At 37.3% G+C, this 13,640-nt stretch overlaps 1 protein-coding gene across 2 annotated transcripts in view; it reads left to right on the top strand.

The window, feature by feature from the left end:
• The window catches only part of Gabrg3 (gamma-aminobutyric acid type A receptor subunit gamma3), a 586,000-nt gene that overhangs the window by 319,303 nt on the left and 253,057 nt on the right, over nucleotides 1-13,640 (top strand). Inside the window, exons 4-5 of one of the 2 annotated variants that reach the window (XM_076848732.2) lie at nucleotides 6,214-6,434; nucleotides 8,618-8,700. In XM_076848732.2, the coding sequence (XP_076704847.1) occupies nucleotides 6,214-6,434; nucleotides 8,618-8,700 (304 nt within the window). Of the gene's footprint in view, nucleotides 1-6,213; nucleotides 6,435-8,617; nucleotides 8,701-13,640 lie in introns of those variants that run through there. The other variant, XM_076848733.1, reaches the window with a different exon arrangement.

The raw sequence follows: 13,640 nt of genomic DNA, 5'->3' as shown, positions 1-13,640 counted from the left end.
TTTCTTCTGTTTTGTCAAAATGCTCCACATGCTGCAGAAATTCATGGCTTATTTAGGAATCATTAAGTTCTTGAATTATTAAAATGAATGAGCATAGGCCCTCTACCAACATGATGGTTTAGTTTGGTGGGGGTGATATTATGCACATTTTCACCAGTTACATTTATTAGTATTTTAGACACTTTCATTTCATTGCCATTTATGAATATAAAAAGTTATTTATTTTTAGACAGATATTGTAAAAGCAATTCTTTTTTCCTCTGCAGAACAAAGATGATTAATGCCATTACAAAGAAGATTTATGAGAGAAAGAAAAATATTTCTTAGTGGGTGGGAAGTGTTTCCCCAACATTTAGTCAAATATGGACACAATAAAACATCCACACCAAGCACAGTCGCATGGTTGTGAGCCCTCTTAGCTTGGAGTAGTGGCAAGATTGCATTATACAGAAGAGCAATTTCACTTCTCCTGCTCCCAGGACATTTATAGTGTGCTCCTCTGGTATGGGAAAACAGTATAGAGGAGGGAGATCTACCTATATAAGCCTTAGCTTCACACATAGCTTCTGAGCACTTCAAACATGCAAAACCTCCTCTTAAGTGTGGAAGATGGAATGTAGGAAGTCATTCTCCCATGTCCTTCTTGCAAGAGATACAGAAATGAGAGAAATGGAGAATTAGTTTCCACAATGAAAGGCTAACTGGGTAGTAATATAGAAACATAAATGTCAGAGTTGGAAGGGTCCTTGCATTCAGTCTACCCCAATGCTCCCTTTTGGCAGATGAGGCAACTAAAGCTAAGGCAGGTAAATGGGAATCATACAATTTGTAAACAGAGTAAAAGTGGAGGATGATTCTTCCATGGTGTTCTTTGTTTCACATGTTCTGAAATCAAACACCTGGATTTCAGCTGCTGTAGCTCCTCTAGTTCACATGCAGGAAGTAGATTTTGACTGCAGAGTTAGAACGATTGGTACTCAGTACCTGTGAGAATGTATGGAAGTTACTTAATCTCTTAAACCTCATTTACCTTCTGCAAGAAAGGATACTTATCCTCTGTGTATGGATAATCCAAGTTTCTGGTATAGGATGCACCTGGTGCCTGGTGGAGGGACTTTAGGTAATGCAGCCTATCCTGCCATTCAATTCCAAATCTGCCTTTAGAAGAACTGTCTTAAGAAAAGGGGATGAAAAGGTACATTAATGGGGGTAGAAAATCGAGAAGTCAGAAAGAGAAGACAGAGAGGGCCCTTACTCATATTTATCTGACCATTATTATACAGGATCATCTAGAAGTTTATTCTTTGGCAAATTAAAAAATAATCCCAACCTAGTAAATAACTCTAGTAATTTTTTTTAGATTTCTGATTTTCTCTGACATAAACTAAAATAAACAAATAGAAAAAAATGATTTAAACAACTTTAGGTTCTTTCCATAACGCATTATATGGGGCATTTACAGGGAGTATTGACTGCCTGGCATCCGTGAACCCATTGGTGAGCTCTGGACACACTGGGAGAATATGGGCTTTCATTCCTTAATCCAATAACCAGTGTTAAAGGAAAGCAATTAACACTCATGAGTGCCTGTTAATGCCATATTGTCCAGTGTCACATTCTCAATTTTATTCAAAGTATTGAGTGTGCTCTCTGTACAAATATAATTATTTACTCATAAATCATCATCATGAAGCTCAAATCCTGGCATCAAGGAAGAAAGGGGGCTTTTTCCCTCATCCAGTCTCTTCTGCAGGGATGCTTTTGAGTTTGTTGCTTCCTCTGCTGGGAGCTGTCTTCCATTGGTAAATGTCAGTGTGGGTCACTCTGCACCTTACCAAGGACTAGGATGATTATAACTTGCCTTCTCAAGAGGCCTTCTTATGCTTCTTGGACCCCACATCCTGGAGTCTTCTCTCTCCCTACTGTATGAGTTGGTATAGGCTGGGAATTGCTGCTCTCATAAACAGCTCTGGGTAATTCTTGCCCATGCTGTAAGCATGTATCAGCAGAGGCTCTGCTCCACATAATCTCACAGGGCCTGAAAAGGGGGCAAATGAATTCCATATGGGTTCTTCAGGAATCCTATCAGAATTGGCACACACCACTATGCTCTTATTTCAAGTTATCCTAAGTGAAGTCACCACACTCATCCCCAAATGGGAAGCAATTCTACCCTGTAGCTGCAGATGGGAATATGCATGGTTTGTTAAACAGCTCCAATGACCACCATGATTTGTATCATAATTGGTAAATACTTGGCCCTGTCTCCCTCATCCTCTTCTTCAAAGGAGGCAATCCAAAAAACAACCCTGTCCCAGCCCCAAGGTCAAGTTTACATTATATGATTGGGATTTTGTATCTATGGGTTCCATATCTATAGGTTCAATAAATTCTAGATCAAATATATTTGGAAAAACAAAACAACAACAACAACAAAATCCCAAGAAGCTTAAAAAAAGAAAAACTTGAATTTGCAGTGTGCAGACCAGTAAGCTGAGTTTGTGTGAATGAAGTGATATGTGGGCAAAGGCTACCACACCTCCCACCATTTCACAGATCCTTGGTCTCCCTTTAGCACTAGTTATTCAACTCACATCTCCATTGTGTACTGTGTAGTTAAGCCCATGATGGTTGTATCTGTAAAGAATATGTTCAGACTTTTTTTTTCTTAGCACTATTCCCTAAATAATACAGTACAACAACTATTCACCTTGCACTTATATTGTGTTAGGTATTGCAAGTAATCTAGAGGTGATTGAAAGTATAGGGGAAGATGTGCATAGCATGCAAATACTGCACCTCCATTTTATATGAGACTTTAGCATCTTCAAATTTTGTTATTAGTGAGGGTTCTGGAACCAAGCCCCTGCAGTCACTAAAGGATGATTACATGTACATACATGTACAGACATAAAATCTGGACATGGCTTCTTTTGATACATTGACCAATATTCTAAAAAGAATAGCTAGCTAGCTTGCTAAGCTTTCTTCCTCCCCACACATGCAATATGTACACCAGGATGGAAAAGGGCCAGCATGCCACAATGAACACGCTGGTTTGTAGCAATTAAAACTCTAGTGGGCAAATATTGAATGAATGGGCTTTGTCCCTGGGTAAAGCCAGGGTGTCCTTGTACTTCCAGTAATTCTGGTCCTGGGATGGAGCTCCTGAGTACTGTTTTCTTCCTGACTCCATTGTCTTGCATTCTATTCTTTATCCATTAACCACTTTGGTCATTGTGAAGTGAACACTGGAGAATTGGCTTCCATCAGATCATAAAGCAGTTTTTTTTAGGCTGCTATTTGCCCATGAAGGATAGGAATAAAAAGGATCATTTGAGTCTCAAATTGTCACTTTTCTTCGTAGCCTGTGGTTCCTTGGGAAGAACTTTCTTAGATCATAGCAAGCCTGTTCCCATTGAAGCCAGTGCTCAGCCACTTTTGCAAATCACTTCTCCACATGATTCTGAAATGGCATCTGTGTCTTTGGTATTGCAGGCCAGTTACTTCTCCCTCTCCCCTGCTGTCATTTTCCTTCTTTCAATCTTAAGTACAATCATTCTTCGGTGTCTATGGGAAATTGGTCCCAGGACCTGCTCAGACACCAAAATCTACAGGTGTTTGTGTCATATAAAATGACAGGGTATTTGCAGAGACCCCCCCCCACCACACACACACCTCTTCCTTTACCCAATACAATGTAAATGATATATAAATGGTTGCTATATTGTATTGTTTAGGATAAATGACAAGAATAAAAAGTTTATACAGGATCAATACAAATGTAATTTTTTAACAATATTTTACATCTATGGTTGTTGAATCCCAAGGAGAGCTGACTGCACAGGTACCGTGGACCCATCAGTCTCTGGTGGAAGATCATGGCTTTGTCTTTTCCTTCAGCCATAGTTACTTAGTACAAGATTTTACAGGATGAAAACTTAATTCATTTAGAGATTTGATTATTTCTGCAAAGTTGATTTGACAGGCTTTGGGCATCAGGCAAGTTCTGCCTCTTTCAGCCTACCCAGGCTCTGAATTAGCTTCATCTTTCTCTTCTCTTTCATGATTGCTTTAAAAGGCAGAAGCCATTAATCCAGAGGCACTTTTAGGAGACACACAGACTTCAGTGGGACTCCAATTGCTGCTATCACACAGCTCACTACAGTTGCAGATCTTTGTAGAATTGAAGCTTCTGGGGAAGTTCCCTTGATAACCTGCTCCCAGTTGCTGCCTCCCTGTTACTTGCTCCCCTGGCTGCTCAAAGCTTGTGCAAGACTCAGCTTCCTTGTTCTGTATTTCCTTCTACATTGAGTACTTGGGTACTTCCTTACTGTGTTTTCTTTTGCGATAACAAAATTCTGGAGACTATGTAAAGGATGCAAATTTATTTGGTACATGGTTATAGAAGTTGAGAAGACCAAAGCATGGCACCAGTAACTGGTGAGGGTCTTCTTGCTGCACCATGACATGGCAGAGGGCATCACATGGTGAAACAGAACAAGCATGCCCTCTGCCATGTCATGGTGCAGCAAGAAGACCCTCACCAGTTACCGGTGTCATGCTTTGGTCTTCCCAACTTCTATAACCATGTACCAAATAAATTTCCATCCTTTACATAGCTTGAATCTTCCATTTCTTGTGCAGCCACTAATGCAATCCTGGAAACCCCACACTCAGGACCTCATCCAGTCCTAATTACTTCCCAAAAGTTCCACTTCCAAGTGCCATTAACACAAATTTGGAGATTTCCAGCACCCAAACTTTTGGCGGACATATTAAACCAAAACAGTTTGTTTTCTATCATTAGAATTCTTAGAATCAGTCTTATTTTTCTGCGTGTTATATGTGACCATCAGATACACTAAATTTTTATCTTGAATATTTATGTAAGGCCTGTCTTCCCTGTTTAGAATATAAGCTGTATTAAAGCCAGGAGATTCTTATTGGGCTACTTCTGGGTTGCTGATGGTTTTCAGGGCCTGGCATAGTCAATGATGAATGAATGGATAAGTTAATAGAGGGCCGGTTAGATTACAGATTAGCATGTTGAATTACCTATCTCAGAAAGGTTCTTTATCTGGAAACTCAATGGAAAAGATAACTATGGGATTTGTTGAGAATTGCCTACAGTACCTAGTGGAAAGTATGAAAGATCCTTAACCATCGGTCTCCACAACCTTCTTGCCCTGGGCATGATGGTAATTCTTTAAACTGTGATTATGGGAATGACCTCTGAGGTGGGCCATTTGAGAGATACATTTTAGATCCTGTAGTGGTTTCAGGCCTTTCTTAATTATCTGATGGTCTCAGCAAAGCTTTATTGGGTTCTGTGATTTATAACCTGGCCCTTTGCCTCTATAACCTGAGCTCTCTCAGCCTTCAGTCAGCATTTGGCTTGAATGGCTATTCTCTCTACTGTTCTTTGCTGTTTTTTTCTTTTTTGTTTTGGGTTGTTTAAGAAGACCCTTTATTTTTCATATTTTGTATTGGTGCATTATAGTTGTACATAATGGTGTAATTTGTTGTTACATATCCATACATGCACACGATATAACTTGCTCAAAATCATTCCCCAGTATAGAGAAATCTCATGAAAATCAAAGGGAAATCTGTAGAATAGAGGAAAGTGATTAGGGAAGGGAGAAGAGGAGAGTAAGGAGAAGAATCTGAGTAAAAACAATAATAATAATTATTATTATTATCATTATTGAGTTATAGATATAAGCCAGGAATTAGGAATTAACATTTAATCCCTAATTTGTATCATTACGAAACCTTTAAGAAGTGGAAATTACTATGTTCCTCATTTTACAACACAGAGAACATATATTCTACTAGGCCACACTCTGTCAAAGCTTGAACCTTTGAACATAGGTTTGCATCCACCCTGTGAAATATATTCTACTGTCTCCTTCAGTCCCTCCTTATACTTTATAAATGTATTGCAATTTAAGGTTTACAAAGCAATATGTAATATCTCATATGTTAAACTATTGATTAGTCATATTTATCATTTGCTGAATCATACTGTGTTATAAACAACGAGCTGTATCAGTCATGAACAAAGAGAGGAATGAGAACATGAAAATGTAAACATGGAGGAAAAATAGACTTTGTTGGTGAAAATAAAGGGGAAACAACTTTGGCACAGAAAATAAAACATTCAGAAAAGCCACTAATAGGTTTCTCTCTCTCTCTCCTGTGTTTCAGGAATACCAAATTGATATATTTTTTGCTCAGACCTGGACAGACAGTCGTCTTCGATTCAACAGCACAATGAAAATCCTCACACTTAACAGCAACATGGTTGGGTTGATATGGATCCCTGACACAATCTTCCGAAATTCTAAAACGGCAGAGGCTCACTGGATCACAACTCCCAATCAACTCCTCAGAATTTGGAATGATGGGAAAATCCTTTACACTTTAAGGTAAGATATCCTGTGGATCTCTTTAAATCATTAACTGACACATAGTACATGTGCCATGTGTACATATTTATGGAATACATTACAATGATTCAATACATGTATACAACATTTATTAATCCAATCAGGATAGTTAGCATTCCAACTCTTCCGGTATTTATCATTTCTATGTGTTTGGAATTTTGGTATATTTCTTATTGTTTAAAATGCATGATAAATCACAGTTACTCCGTTGTGCTATAAAATACTAGAACTAATTCCTGCCATCTAACTACAGAATCTTTAATTACTTATGGTCTAATTTTGGATCCTTAATTTAAGTTATTGTTGAGATGAGACCCTATTTTTATCTCTAAGTTCTGTTCCTTCTCATGTTTAACATACTACAGAGTTCTGAAAAAATCTGTCCCCCTAATGGCAGTTGTGTAAAAATAAAGGCATTCAAATGATCTGCAATGAATAGGAACTAATTCATTCATCAGAATTCATTTCTGTTGGAAATTAGTTGTGAAAATTATCTTTTATATATTTAACTCCATAAGTCCACTCAGCTTGGAAAATACAGATGTCTTGGAGTCTTAATTAACAAATGTCATTATAGTTAAATTTGAGACCACCAGGAAAAAGGACAAAGTGGGTGTTCCCCAACTCATCCCTAAAGGAAGATGCAGCAACCAGGCAATGTGTCCTCTTAGAGCCAGGTAGTCCTCACAGAAACCCAGGGAGATGAGAGAATCTTCTTCAAAGAAGTGGCTTGACTTTCCAAAGTCAATGCACGGAAGTAGTGTGACCAGAGTTTGACCTAAGTCTGAGTCCACAGTGCTCCTCACATTCCCAGAATGGTCTAAGCTTACCTGAACACGAAAATAGTGCCCCCCAGCCTGCCTTTTTGCTTATTTAGTGCTAGGATCAAGAGGACAGCACCCTTTGGCAGTGACCTCTGAGGGCATACAACTCAGAAAGGCTCAGTTTTCACATCTTTCACTGACCTGTGGCTGTTTCTCATTGTGTACTTACTACCTCTGGACCTGGCCCCCAACTTTACATGTTCCTACTGACTTGGCTCATCTACTTCGTTGATTTTAAAGTCATATCCAAGCTGAGGATCAGGTGGTTGTTCTGGACTCCAGGTTCTTGGAGACCACCTGCTTGTCTGCTACTGTAGGCTAACAAGCATTTCAATTTAGTATGGCTCAGGGGACTATGACTTCTCTCCTACCTCTGACCCATGCTCCATGTCCTCCCTCTTTAGTCCATACCACAATAAGTTCCTCATGTACCCTTTCCTTACAGCCCTTAATTTCCCCCCTCTCACACACACATCCAGTGTCATGAGCTTTCAATTACAGGTGCTTGTGGCCCTGAGAAGAGATCAGTGACTCCTAGTATTGAACAAGTGCCTGTAGCACAAATGACATAGACAAATATCAAAATAAGCAGAAGATAAGAGAATATTAAAGTTTCTGAGAAATAATAATTTTGCAGACAGGGAACAACAGCAACAACAAAAAAATGTCACGATAGTGAAGTCTGCTGATGAAATACATTGATAAAGCGAGAGTTTGAAACAGGAGTTTCATCAATTCTAAAGAAATACCAATGAGACGCTGGAATGAAATAGAGCCTCAGTGAATCTTCATGGAGACATGTCTGGTCTTGGGATCCTGTACAGAAACTCTGTCACACAGGGTGTCTGCTCTGGAAAGATGCAGTATGCTACTTAGTACAACCATCACCTTCCTCACAAAGTAGGGGATTGCCCAAGTAGGAAATCCCTCCACAAGTGGATTGATTTGGCATAATAGCTATTTAGTCAAATATACCAGTTTCAAACGGAGGAGGGATTTCCTTCAAACAGATTGAGAACGACAACTTATAAAACAACAGTTGGGTTTTTTCTCCTCCCTGACTTGGCTTGTATTTGTAGACACAGTTGGAATGTTACTAACTGGAATTCTCTGTTTCTGATTAAAAGCCAAACAAAATAACACAATACAAAGACAACAACAGGGCTTCACTGGGTGAATAGTACAATTGCCCAGAGTGAGTTGCATGTGCTGGACTCTGCATCATGTGACTTCCCTCCTTCTCCCTGCATCCTGGTGCCTCAGCCACCCCATGGGCCTTACCCAGGGCCTTGGCTGTGTTGTTTCTGACCCCAAGAGTGATGCTTGGCTCTTCCACAGGCTCACCATCAATGCAGAGTGCCAGCTGCAGCTGCACAACTTCCCCATGGATGAGCACTCCTGCCCTCTGATCTTCTCCAGCTGTGAGTACCCTGGTGGAGCATGAGTACTGTGCAGGGAGTGACTGGTCTGGTACTGGTTTCTGGCAAGCAGTCATGCAACTGGTAACAGTGTCACTGTCCAACCAGAGAAAACTGATGATAGTTTTTGGTGTCAGCCACCTTTTTTTATTCCAGATGTTCTTAGGCAGAATTTATGTTACGAAATAGATAAATTTGATAAAGTGATGAGCAAATTACCATTCACATAATATTGAAGTGTTCAGAAACTAATGACTGGTGGACTTACCAAAGATTTATGCTGATGAGATGTGCATATTATTTGAAGTATATGAATTTTTTGCAATATTTTTAGGCTTAATATTTTAAGGCAAGGTGAATTGTTTTCTAAATAGAAAAATGTCTTTTAAATCTATTTGTATTTGTTTCATTGTACTACTGTAAGGCACATTTTTATAGTGTTTCATCCTCACATATTTCATTTGTGATTAATATCATAACAAGCAATCACAAAAAATTCTTTAAGATGGCATCTAATACTAAAGACAAGAGTACATATAAAGGAAATATCAAATGTATTTGCTTACTCATAAAGCTTTTAAGTAAAGGTCAATATGGAAATATATTTGCTGAGTTTATGATGGTTCACTTTAAATATATTAATCACTAGTACTTATGTATGACTCACAGGAATTTAATTAACTTTATTCAATTCTTTAAAATTGCATATATGGAGCCTGACAAACAAATCTGATGAAATCTCAGGCAGACGTTGTGTGAAAGAAGAGATGAATGCACTTTATAATTCCTTTTAGGTTCAGAAAAAGACAAAATGGAAAGGTGAATTTTAGTAATCTTCTAGACTGGGTTAAAGTATTTTTCTGTAAAGATTCATTTAATTAGTTGAATCTAAACTTATTATATTTGTTGATAACACAAACAATTCATGCCTAGCCAGTGGATGTGAATGCTTATAATATCTGGTAACCTTGCCTGCAAATCCATTTGGGATAGTTCTCTATTTATTTACTCTAAAAGTTACAGAATCCTCTAAATCAATGTGTTGTGAGTCACTTTGGTATGACACACATACACATATTGATATAATGTTTATGAGTGATTTGTCCAATTCTTAATTTATCAGCTAACCCAAGTTGGTTCTGTTGATTCTTCCAGTGAACTGATATGGTCTTAACTCATTTATTGAGTTTGTAATTTTAGTGATTATTTTCTAATTATTAGACATTAGTTTTGCATCTTCTATGCAATTTGGCTCTGATTTCTTCACCAGATTTTTAATAATGTCTATTTAAATTTTCAAAACATATCAATATCTTTTTGGGTAGGTTTTGCATAATTTATTTAGTTGTTTGTTAATTCGAGTTCATGTTTCCTGGGACTTTTTATATGTGTTTCTTTGAGTCTTATATGTAAAGATACTTTTTTAAAGGATGGTTTGCTCTGCTTCTCTCTGGTATCACTATCATTTTAATTTTTATTCAAATTTATAAAACTAAAGAACACTTCTAATAATTGGATTCACTACCCAGAATGTGATGCTGCTAATTCACTACTATTTGGTATGAAATTTATATTGGTGCTTTCCTTTTTAAAATCCCTATTATTAGGATGTAATCTTCATGCAATAAAAACAACCTATTTCCAGTAAAGTTCAATGAGCCCTGAGAATTTCACATATCTATGTAAATACCAGTACACATACATAATAGAACATTCCCATTAGTTCAGATAGAATTTTTTTGTGTGTGTGTATGTGTGTGTGTGTGTGTGTGTGTGTGTGTGTGTGCTGGGACTTGAACCCAATAAGGTCTTGTGCATGCTAAGCGCATGTTCTACCACTGAACTGCATCCCCAAACCCTCTTTTGCATCTTTGCAAACAATTCCCTCACCCCTGGCTCATGGCATTGCTGATCTAGTGTCTACTGCTACAGATTAATGGTATTTATACTAGAATTTTGAATTTATGTCTGACTTCTTTCACTCAGCATAATATCTTTGAGATTCATACATATTGGTACATGTATCAATAGTTCATTTTCTATCACTTTAAATTAAAATTTAAGCCTGAGTACCTGGGCCATATAGATGGTATGAACTCTAGCTACCTAAATGTCTTTGTGATTTCAGGCTTCTAGTTATAAATTCTTTGCACAGAAATTCATTTTTTTTTCTCTTACATGTTTTCCACAAAGATGGACAGGGACTCTTCTTTTAGGGAGAGTTTTTCCAGATTCCTCCAGCTGAAGTTTCTTCACTTCCACAGTCCAGCAGCTATTAATGGGTTCTCTGCCCAGCATGGCTTCTCTGCTGGGGCCCAACTGTGTTGCTTGCTCCTGTGGGGCTGCAGTCCAGACCAGCAGAGACTGTCGGGTTCCTGAGTGCTTCAGTGTAGGCCTGCTCCTTGGGGTCTGATGGTTTCCTTTATACTCCCTCAAGTTTTCAAAATGTGTCTAAAAAATTTACAAGCCCTTTCCAGTGTTCCATTCCAAGAGGAGATTTTCCACACATGCAGTTTACAATACTGCCAGAAAGAAAAGTACTTATATGGATTGTTTTAAAAAACATTTTATAAAAATGAAATAATTTAAATTCTCAAAGGTGACTCACATAAACAACCACTCAGGGAAACACCATTCTAAAAGCTTAACTCTAACAATGTCTTTCTAGAAGGCATATAGTTCTAGGAAGAAGTAAGTCATGGTAGGAAAAATGATTTTCAAGACCATCCACATGTATTTTCACATCTCTAATATCATGTGGTGGTGGAGCATGATCAGATTTGGGTCTCAGGGATTGAATTCAAAGGCACTCGGCCACTGAGCCATATTCCCAGACCTATTTTGTATTTCATCTTGAGACAGAATCTCATTGAGTTGATTAGCACCTCACTTTTGCTGAGGCTTCTTTTGAATGGTCCTCCTGCCTCAGCCCCCTGAACACGGGATTATAGGCATGTGCCACTGTGCCTGGCTTCAAAGACCTTTTTACATGTGGACAAATAAAAGCTACTATGTCTGAAAAATCAGGGCACTGAGTGACTAGATTGATGTTTGGCAACCAGATAAAAATAAATTTAAAATGACAAAACTGAATATGGACTACTATGTACCCACTAGAATGGCCAGAATCTGAACATTGACAAGTTCAAAGATAAATGAGGAGGTAGAACAACAGAAACTCTCATTCATTGGTTTTTGGAATACAGAATGGTCCAGCTATTCTGGAAGACAGTTGGATAGTTTCTTACAGAATTAAATATACTTTTGCCATATGACTCAGAATTTGCACTCATTGATATTTATCCAAGTAAATTAAAAAACACATTTCCACACAAAAGCCTGTGTACATGTATTTATAGTAAGCTTATTCATAATTACCCAAATTCAGAAGTAGATATCCTTCAATAGGTGAGTGGATAAACAATCTGGCTCATTCAAACAGTGAAATACTATTCGATGCCAGAAAAAAAGATATCAAGCCATGAGAGACATGGAGGAAACTTAAATGCATATTTCTAAGTGAAAGAAGCCAATCTGAAAAGGCTAGATACGGTATAATTTCAACTATGTGACATTTGGGGAAAAGGCAAAACTGTGGAGACAGGGAAAAGATCAATGGTTGTTAGGGGTTGGAGAGTGAAGAACGAGTAGATGGAGCACAAAAGATATTTAGAGCTGTGAATGTATTCTGTGTGACACTATAATACTAAATTTATGACATTGTGCACTTATCCAAATGGACAACACCAAGAGTGAATCCTAATGTTAACATGGGCCTTAGTTGATTATGATGTGTCAATAGGTTCATTGATTATAACTAATACACCACTCTGGTGCAGATATTAATTGTCAAGGAGGCTCTGAAGGGAGAGAGGGAAAGAAGTATATGGGAGCTCTGCACATTTGGCTTACTTTTTCAGCAAACCTAAAACAGCTGTTTTAAAAAGTCTAATAAAAACAATAACAATTGGAGGTAGAGAAGGAATTTATTCCAATTATAAATGAAAAGGACCTATTAAAAAATAACTGGGAATCTCAAAATATAAAGCTCTGCTTTAAAGAATAAATTTACTGAACTAATTTACATGTGTGGCATTAATTCATGTATATATTATTCACTTTTTATAAATGAGAATAATAACACTTTTTTAAAGGAAAATGTGCTTTGATGATTTGGAGTTATGGAGGACAGTTTTATCTATGACATTTCAGTACCTAACTTATTTCTACATTATAAATGTATATTATGAGGAAAACCCTCATCATAACACTGATGAGCAATTGGAAATGAATTGGTGTTTGTTAACACTTGCTTTTAATTATTATTAAAGTACTTTTTCAGTTATTTGCAATCAGGAGCTAATTTTTTTCTATTTAAAAATTGATAGCAGCAAAACTGAACAATTGTTTACATTTCCTGTCATAAATAAAAGCTAGGAAAGTTCCTTAAAATGTATAGTAAAATTTAATGAGATCATTAATATGATAGTAAAGTCTTTCTACTTATTAAACTACTTTATTATTAAACAACTTCTTAATTCAATTAAAAGACTCAGGACTGCACCTCCTTTTGGTGCCAAATTCCCTAATATAAATTTTGTTTCTTTAGTAGTCTATCTGACTGGCACAAGCAAAACCTCTCAAATGATGACAATTCTATAAAATTTTCCAATACATTCACAGAGATTAGGTAATTTCATTTGATATATAGCATGTTTGGGTTTATTGTTACTATTGCTCTTTTATTATCTTGGTACTGAGGGTAAACCTAGGGTCTTGGGTATGCTAAACACACAATCTACCACTAAGCTACACCCTCAGCCCTGGGCTTATTATTTAATAATTGGGTTTATATATATTTTAAAGTAGTTGAGATTTGGGAGATATTTTAATAAATTAAAAACTTATTGTATTTTCTGTAGTTATTGAGTTTCAGAATCACA

This window comes from Callospermophilus lateralis, chromosome 3 (genome assembly GCF_048772815.1).
Source record: "Callospermophilus lateralis isolate mCalLat2 chromosome 3, mCalLat2.hap1, whole genome shotgun sequence".
Taxonomy (NCBI): Eukaryota; Metazoa; Chordata; class Mammalia; order Rodentia; family Sciuridae; genus Callospermophilus; species Callospermophilus lateralis.
This window is presented reverse-complemented; position numbering and strand designations above follow the sequence as displayed.